Genomic DNA, 9290 nt, shown 5'->3' on the forward strand with positions numbered 1-9290 from the left:
CATCATATGACCCCTAACCAAGGCTACATCAATTTGAACAAGAATACAGTAAGAAAAGTAATATTGTATATTATACACTTAATATTGTATATCATATATATATATATATATATATATATATATATATATATATATATTAAACTGTTATTTAAATATATTTTCAAATGTAATTTATTCCAGTGATGGCAAAGCAGAATTTTCAATAGCCATTACTCCAGCCTTCAGTGATCTTTCAGAAATTATTCTACTATGCTTATGTGCATTTCTTATTGACAGTTATCCTGCTTCATATTTATTGGAAACTGTAATACACTTTGAGTAAGATAAAAAAATAAAAAAAATAATTATACTTGCTTTTATTAAGCCAGGATACATTAACTTGATCAAAAGTGACAGCAAAGATAGTGTACTGTATATGCATTCAAACTGTTGCGAAAAGAGCACAAAAATCACATACAAAAGCTTTGGAGATACATGGTTTATTTAGTACGCAGCACCAGTTCTGGTCTTGTCAAAACGCAACACCACTGATCAATGTAGATATAAACAAACGTGTGCCAATTTGTGGCCAACACTGATAGAGGAATGAGGAAACACGATTGGAAGGGACGATTGCTCTAAAGTTGAAAAGTAGCAGAGGTCTGTGACATGGCATTATAGAGGAACGTGTTGTTGAAAGGTACAAACTGGTGTGTGATGATTTTGATGGCTTCTTGAGCTGCTGATCCTGCAACAAAAGACAGAAAACAGGAGCCTTTACCAATGGCATTACCATGTTGTTCACATCTGGATGGTTTCTGGACAGGCAGTGAGACTCTGCTGTATTTGTATTGTCACTTACGTAATACATTTAAGGTTGCGTTGACCAAGCATTCTCAGTAATTAACCTAATTTGTGGTTGACCTCATTTTATCACATGGTTTTCTTACTAAACCCTATATTCCTCCACTATTTAAGATTCTTATAGTAAAGGTTCCTAAATAGGAATAAAGAAAAAAAGTGTCTACTTGCAGTAATTCACAGGTTATTGTTCATTAAATCAGGTGACCAGATCATATCACCACACTTTTGGTGATAGTTGTATAAAAAGAAAAAAGCCAATAACCTGCAGCACAGCACTTGGTAAGATTAATTGAGCTCTTGCTACATTAAAAAACAAACAAATCTATGAATCATATCAATGTCAGATGGAAATAAATAGAGCCTGAGAGAAACTTTTCAACCCACTCTGTGAGTGACAGATAATGATTATTTACAGCACATCACTTAAGTAGCTGTATACAGATAAGGAAATATTCATTAGCATTTACATCTCCATTGAATGTGGTCAGAATCCTTCCCTGACCACCTCTGAATGTGGTTCTGCTCATCTGATCACCAAATGCACTCAAAACCAATGTGTCTTGGGTGCATTTACACCAGACTTTTAATGTGGTTAAGTGCTATCCGGAAGCTGTATGAATATTGCAAATGCTTATAACAATGCAAGCAGTAAAGACGGCCAATGAGAGAGTTCATATTTGCATGCGTAAAATGATTTGCCTTTACACTATAAAATCCATATCGTAGAGGATGCCACAATATGCATAATGAATATATGATGGCGTGTGTGTTTGCAGGCTCCTGAATAAGTTCTGTACATAAACACTCACCTCCCAGAAAAGCTGCGACCGTGTGTGGCTCGGCAGCTCCATAACGGCAGCTGGAAGATATGAAAATAACATTTACACTGCTGCCATCTGATTATAAACAGAGGGACCAGACGGACTGGAGAACGTATGCTTCTTTATTATCAATATTACAAAACCATTTTTAGTATAAATATTTAGTTTGTACAGCTTCAAACCAAATAGGCCCAACGGTGAGCTTAAACTTACAACTCATGAATGTAGTCATCTTTCACATTGACGTTCAGACTGTACTCCTGCAGAAGACTGTTTACACACAGCTTGAGTTTGTTAATGTCTTCCTCCACCTGGTAATTGTAGACACCTGAGAAAAACAGTCATGCTCAGTAATATCAGAGTGACAGTTCAGACATTATTGTCTAAAGGTTTGGTATCCGTTTGAATGTTTTTGAAAGAAGTCTGTTATGCTCACAAAGGCTGCATTCAATTAAAGACACAATAAAAACAGCAAAATTGTGAAATATTGTAAATATTTTGTAACAAAGTTTTGTAACAAAACTGTTACAATGTAAAATAGACTGATTTAGAATTGATTCTGTTATGTTTTCATAGGTATTTACGGAGCCCCGCACATGACATGCAAGAAAAAATAAATTGTGCGCACGATTTATAGTACATTAGTTCCCTCAATGTACTAAAACGTTCAAACGATTACTATTGCGTTCACTCGATTTACTATTGCGTTCCCTCGTTTTGCTAAATCGTGCACACGATTTAGCAAATCGAGCCAATGAATTAGGAAATCGCGCGCACAATTTATAAATCGAGTGGACGCAATAGTAATCGTTTGCGCGTTTTCGTACATTGAGGGAACGAATTAGTAAATCGTGTGCAAAATTTATTTATTTTTTCTTGCATGTCATGTGCGGGGCTCCGTAAATACCTATGAAAACATAACAGAATCAATTCTAAATCAGTCTATTTTACATTGTAACAGTTTTGTTACAAAAAACTTATATTTAAGTACATTAAGGGAACGAATTAGTAAATCGTGCACAAGATTTAGCCTAATATATTTTCCTTCATGTCATGTGCGGGGCTCCGTAGGTATTACCATAGTACAGTGTAAAAAAACGAAAAAACAAATTCTTAATGAATAAAAAAGAGTGATAAATCCAAGTTGAGATTGCTATACAAAAACCTCATTTTAGCATAAGTCTTGATGTCTTGATGGAAATTTTAGACACTGTGCTATGGTTAAATTATTTTTATTTGTTGCCTGGTTTGATAACTCTTCTGACCTGGGTACCGGGAGTGTTGCTGATAGAAGCGATCGACTGAACGGAGCATGAGGTACAGCACCATCTCACTGTCTGTGCTGTCCATACAGGATGCTATGGAGACAGAAACAACTGCTTAAACACAAACAGCAACACCCATGCATGGATGTGCACAACAATGAACTATCTAAATACAGTAAATCCACTTAAACAATCGTGAACAATCGTGACTATAACAGAGACAAACCACAGTCAGAGAACCGTAGAGAAGACATACTGATTTCATCTTTATTGAAAGTGTCCACACTGTATTCCTCTGCCAGAGACCTGCAGCGCACCACTCGGAGGAAAGCTGCGTTTTTACCTGTGGGACACAAAACACCATACAATGTAGGTATTACACAAGGAGGTTAGAGGAAGCCTCCTGTTCAGATTCCCAAAGACGTACGAACAGCACAAATGCAAATAAACCGATGGAACAGGAAAACTGCTGCAGAATAATCACAGGATTTTGCAAGGTGTTGGATTATCTAGTTTCCTGACAAAGCCTAAAACGGCAAATATTCTGATCTGAGAGCAGACTATGAGAGGGTGCATGGTGTACTTACAGAAAAGTCTGATTTCCTGTTCAGAGGTGCTCTCTGGAGGCTTTGAAATAAACAGATCATTAGTGTTGATGTGTTAATAAAAGAGATAAACTGCAGTTATTACACAGACGGGACTATGTTGATTATGTAAATACCTTTCCAACTGATTGTAAAAGCGCTTCAACATGTTTGGACACAACTGCTGCGTCCTTCATGGCTTTGTCTCTGTAGCTGAAATCGAAAGTGTGTCAAACAAAACGCCATTTTACCAAAAACACAGCCAGCAGGATTCATTCCAAGCAAACTGACAGATTGACAGTCACTTTACATGTTTGAGTGTGTAATGCACACACGTCACTACTAATAAGATGTTTCCTGACTCTTTGTCATCTGAATACCTACACGTTTTGTAACTTGATGAATTTGTCTGAATCTGCAATCATGTCTGGGATGGTTCCTCGCACAGGTAGGTTTCCATTCCCCTCATTTCGGACAAAGTCCCGCACTCCGTGTGCTATCACCCAGAAGGATGGGCTCTGCCATGAGAAAAAATAAAGCTACTGGTGATGTATAAACTCATATTATTAAACATCATTCATAACATAGATGTATAAAAGTGATAAAACAGTCTCTATGGAAGGTAATTGTTTCTTATATCAAAGCATTTATCCGTAAGTTAAGTAAGAGACAAGGAAAGGCGGCTTAGAAGTAGTTTTGCATGTTCCTACTAACCTGTGAGGTAATGTTATCACACTGCTCAGCATTAAAAATGTCCTCCGTTCCACTGGGGACCTACATTACAATGGGACAGAGATTAATACAAATCAAATGCGAGGAACATAAACTATAATTTACAACTCTCCAAATGTGAGGAGCTCTACCTTGGTGGGGTTCAGAGCCGTGTTCACGTTCTTGATTGCCTCTTCAAAGTTCTCTTCGTCTTCAGGTGCTCCGTTCTCATTCGTAAGGATTCCTGAAAAAAACACACACATTCAGGAAAACCCACAATAAGAGAAATGAGAAGAAAAAAAAAATGTAATCTGAAAAGAACAATATAATGAACCTTGGATATGACAGATTGCATTACCTCCTCTGATGAGTTGTCTGAAAGCTTCCTTCTCCTTATAATTCTTCGGTAACTGAGAGTTGTGCTGGATCAGAAAATGTCCACTTTCAGAAAGTCTAGTTAGGATGTCATTCAAGACATTTAAGAACATGTCAAAACTTACCTCACTACACCACTTTTCCAAGTATTTGGCAACCACAATGATCCATGGCAAATGACTGTGATCCTAAAATAAAACAAAATACAGATTTTTTTAAAAATTTTTAATTTTTGTTTATTGCAATTGATGTAAAGTCAGTCACATACATTAACCCCTTACTAGTAACCCCCCTTTTTTGGCATGGAGACCGAAATTACATACCCAAAATAAAAAGGTTTCTGCTCATGATTCTTTCTGACTAGATACATAATCAACCTTTGTTCACAAAGCTGACACTTTAAAGTTTACTGTTCAGGAATCAGAATCACTCAGACTGTTATGATAATAGAGATATATAAGCTCAAACATAAAAACAAAAATAAAAATATTAAAAACATATGTTTTAAATGTATTTAAAAAAATGTTGATGTAGGAAATGAGTTTGAAAACACAGTGTAGCTAAGGCCACAAGTCTTCCAAGACTTCATAAAAAATTTCATAATCGAATCTGTAAAACTGTGAATTTTATGAAATATTTTCTAAGGCCATGTCATGTGTGTTTTTAGAGAAGGCTAATCAGATTGATTTATGGCCCTTGTCATCTCTGTAAGATCTCACATGTAAACACTGCTGTGCTCTTTGTGTATGTTTCACTGTTGAAAACTGCCCGAATCATGATTGTATTGTTCTCACCAAACGGTTGTTTCACACCTCCGCCAAGTATGACACATTATCCGCATTATTCTTTTATCATTATTCTTTTGTTTTTATTCCACCTTTATTAGCCTTGATTGTGGTTTTTCAGGCTTTACAAAGCAACAAAGCAGCGATCTCACTTCAGTCTCTCTTTGCATTTAGCCCTTATTTATCAAAAGTCTTACTATAAAAATACAACAAAACATTTTCTTACGACCTTACGTGAATTATTGAGACAAAAATGCATTATGAAGAAGAAAAGCACCTGCTATTAGTAGCATTGGTGCTAACGTTAGCATCAAGCTACATCTGACAATTTATAAAATTATTAGTACACTTTTACTCAAAACTCACTTTAAACCCCGATCGAGTGTTTATAATAACTTCCTTTAGCGATCAGGGTTGGAATTTGGTCGTTTACTGTTGTAAAAATATGTTATTTGTAGCCTTTTTCATCGCTGCACAAGTTAGCATTTCCGATGTACATTTTCGATTTTTTTTATAAAAACGCCCCAGATCTCAAGAAATTCTCATACCAAGCTTTACTATCGTAATCGCGGGTTTATTATTCGGATATTTTGTGTGTACAGAGGTGTTTCAGTGTTGTTTTGGCCAGATAACTACCAGGAAGTGTGCAGGAAGCATGTGACACGATGGGGCGGTGTCCAGATATGAAACTCTAAGATTGACGTTTGAAAGACCCAATCAGAGTCTGAGTCACACACCGCACGAGCTGTGACACTGTGCACGCACACACAGATCGCTGGGAGAGGCTGTTTATCATCTGATCGCATAAATCCGTGGAAAATGAATAGAAATGACGATTCTGTCTGAAGAAATATGAAGTAAACATCAGTAAATATATCCATATATCTCCGCAGATATGCATCTTTGGTCTGTAAATCCTTATTGACGCTGTTCAGTGAGTCTATGTGAACACAAATAAACCGCTCTTGACGTGACTGAATATGAGTGAGTTGTGAATTTCTATTCAAAATGTGGCATAATACGGATTTATTATTTTGCACTCCTGACATAAATCACTAAATATCTGTCACTGCAACAATGTTTTATCAAAATATTGGTCAAATATCGAAGCTTGAGTCTTTAAACTTTCCATTGATGCACAGTTTGTCCAGATGAAGTAAGACAGTGATGTTTAATGTGCTGTGAAAGTGAAACAATAATAAACTGGGGCCGTCAGCGATGTTTGCACGCAAAGGGGTTAAACAGTGCATCGGTAATCAACATTTGTCTGACCTTCTTCTCCATGTTGTCCAGGTCGTAGGACTCTATGTGGTGTTTGAGCTCTGTGAATGGCAGATCTAGTCTCAGGTCCTCTAATGCATTATCTGGATGAGATTCAACCACTGTAGTGAAAGACACAGACAGACCCTTCAATGTTTCCACATAAAGATGCATTAACGATAATGCTGAGGATACGCAACGTGACACTTTAGCAAATGTACTGAATTACAAGTCAACCGTTCTGTCTCCAGCTAATAAATTAATCTCTTAAAAAAATGATTTGCTTCAGGAAATCAGGAGTATTACCTGTGTGCTCCTTCACAATCAGCCTCATGTAACCGATGAGTCCATATGTTCGACATATAAGGAGCGGCACCCCAGCCTCCCATAACACACTGCCCAGTCTCAGATATGTGCTGTCAAATTAAAGATACGACGATATAAGCTGGTCTGAGAACAAACATCTACAACACATCAAATATTAGCCCGTCTCTTTTATCCAAGACTGTTTGGCAAAACATTTAAAAGAAACCAATGGAAAGGAACAACACATTCAGATTACAGGAGCAATACCTTTCTGGAAGCTGGACGCCAATTACCAGACTAAATCTGTGAAAAAACTCAGGGCTGCTGTCCAAAAGCTTATCAGGACTCTGTATATATATAAAAAAAATAGATCAACTAAAATGAAAAGATGAAAAGACACACACCGTCACAAAAGGTCTGAACAAAACTGACTTAATTTATGTGGTTTATGATCTTAAATCCCTTGTTAAAAGTTAGACAGTAATACGTTTTTGAGAAAAGATTCTTATAACCATAAAGTAAAATCAGTATATTGTGAAATGTTATTAAAAAGCAGTATTTTTAAATGCAGATTATTCCTTTGATGCCAAAGCTGGATTTTCAGCAGCGTTTCCTCCAGTCTACAGTGTCACAAGATCCTTCAGAAATCATTCTTATGTGTTACTTCGGTGCTCAAGAAACATTTCTTATTATTATCAATGTTCAAAGCAAAGTTATCAGTGTAGTGCTGCCTTTAATGTCACTTAATCATTTTAACGCATCCTTGCTGAACGTACCCTTTTGAATGGTAGTGTATGATTTTTGCCTTTTAAATTACATTAAACTACATTTACATTTTAAGCCATAATCCTGGCAAACCCTGAAACCTTAAAATATCAAACTGTTTTGATTTTCTTAACATTTCAGTCACTATATTATTTCAGTTCATTCAGTTTCATAGATGTGTCCAAACCTATGACTGGTTTTGTACAGCTTTGTATATACTAAACGTAAAACTCCACTATGTTTCGTTTACATTAAGACTGACCTCTTCTACAAAGTTTCCAGACACATCACCGTTGAGCTCCTGCAGAAGTTCAGTGGCAGCCTGAGCCCTGCTCTGCAAAATCAGCACAACATCATTCAGCATACAGTACGTGTCACTTTAGGTTTGGAGCGTACTGTTATGGACACACAACCCTGTGCTTACCTTCCCAATACTGCTGCTGGTGAGAAAAAAGCTGCAGAAAAGATCATAACATGACCACGTCTGAATCAGAAGCATTTTCTATACTATGCAGTCTGATACAGTATATGTATCCATATACCACACTATGTCTCTTAAACCAAGAATCTCTTTAAGATGAATACAAAAACAAGACAATGACTGGCAGGCCAGTGACTTTACTTGTTTCCAACATCCTCCCCTGACACTTTGTGCCCATCAACTATGGTAAAGGATCCTATTCCTAAGAAGCAGAGTGGAAAGTGTGATGTTAGCACAATAATCTATATGAATTGGTGTCTCAGTGTTGTGCACGGTGAGAAATACTGCTCATACCTGGCAGCACAAGGTTTTTGAGGATCTCAGTGCCGGTTGCAGTGGCGTTGATGAGACACACATGGGCATTTTCAAGAGCTTCCTGTCCATGATCTCCCCACAACCTGAAACAAACAACATATAACAACCAATAAGTGACCGGTATAGCTATAATAACCTCCAACACAAAAATGAGTCGAGCAGATTAAAACATCCAGTGGTTTCTGATCAGCTGTGCTGTTAGTAAGACAGATATGGAGTTTAGGCTGATTATTGCTGTATTGAATTAAAGAATGGTGAATCCGATTAATCTCTAAATGATTTAAAGCTCTTGCTATGACCGATGGGCCTCTAACGTTGCGTGTGTCAGCTTTAATTATATAGGAAAGCTTAAATTGAATGGTGAAGGAGAACCGCTGTATATGTAGCGTATACTGCATTATTCTGTTGTTTAAAACCAGACTGATATTTACCTGAGTTGTCGATCATACTTCTGCTCTTTGCTCGTTTTGTTGTCTGTCATGTTCTTCTGTGTCTGCTTGGTTCTACCGGCACGCTGCTGTTTCACTATTTTGAGATTGACGTTCACAGATTCGATACAGGCAGACTTGTTATTCTTCTGTTTGAACAAGAGGTGGAGCCATTGCGCCCTTGAGTGACACAGCTCGTTTGATATCTGTCCATCTTGCGGACTACAGTTTTTTTTTATAATCGCTAAGACAGTTTTTTCAATACATTTAACCCGTTTCCTAAACTGTTAACGCACCAACACACCTAAAACACACAATTGGCAAAACGGTTAATTTCATGCTCAAAATCAC

At 37.0% G+C, this 9290-nt stretch overlaps 1 protein-coding gene across 1 annotated transcript; it reads right to left on the bottom strand.

The window, feature by feature from the left end:
• Positions 1–467: 467 nt before the first annotated feature.
• On the bottom strand, positions 468–9062 carry LOC113051583 (NEDD8-activating enzyme E1 regulatory subunit). Its single transcript, XM_026215476.1, has 20 exons — positions 8943–9062; positions 8491–8594; positions 8338–8398; positions 8140–8170; positions 7978–8049; positions 7218–7297; positions 6951–7060; positions 6657–6766; positions 4725–4787; positions 4583–4646; positions 4377–4468; positions 4228–4287; positions 3898–4031; positions 3651–3726; positions 3517–3556; positions 3186–3272; positions 2930–3022; positions 1878–1992; positions 1653–1702; positions 468–727 (listed from the first exon to the last, which is right to left on the bottom strand). Exons 1-20 carry the CDS (start codon positions 8990–8992, stop codon positions 618–620), a joined length of 1602 nt encoding a protein of 533 aa, XP_026071261.1. The 5' UTR covers positions 8993–9062; the 3' UTR covers positions 468–617.
• Between the last annotated feature and the right edge of the window lie 228 nt (positions 9063–9290).

Source organism: Carassius auratus, chromosome 32, assembly GCF_003368295.1.
Source record: "Carassius auratus strain Wakin chromosome 32, ASM336829v1, whole genome shotgun sequence".
Taxonomy (NCBI): domain Eukaryota; kingdom Metazoa; phylum Chordata; class Actinopteri; order Cypriniformes; family Cyprinidae; genus Carassius; species Carassius auratus.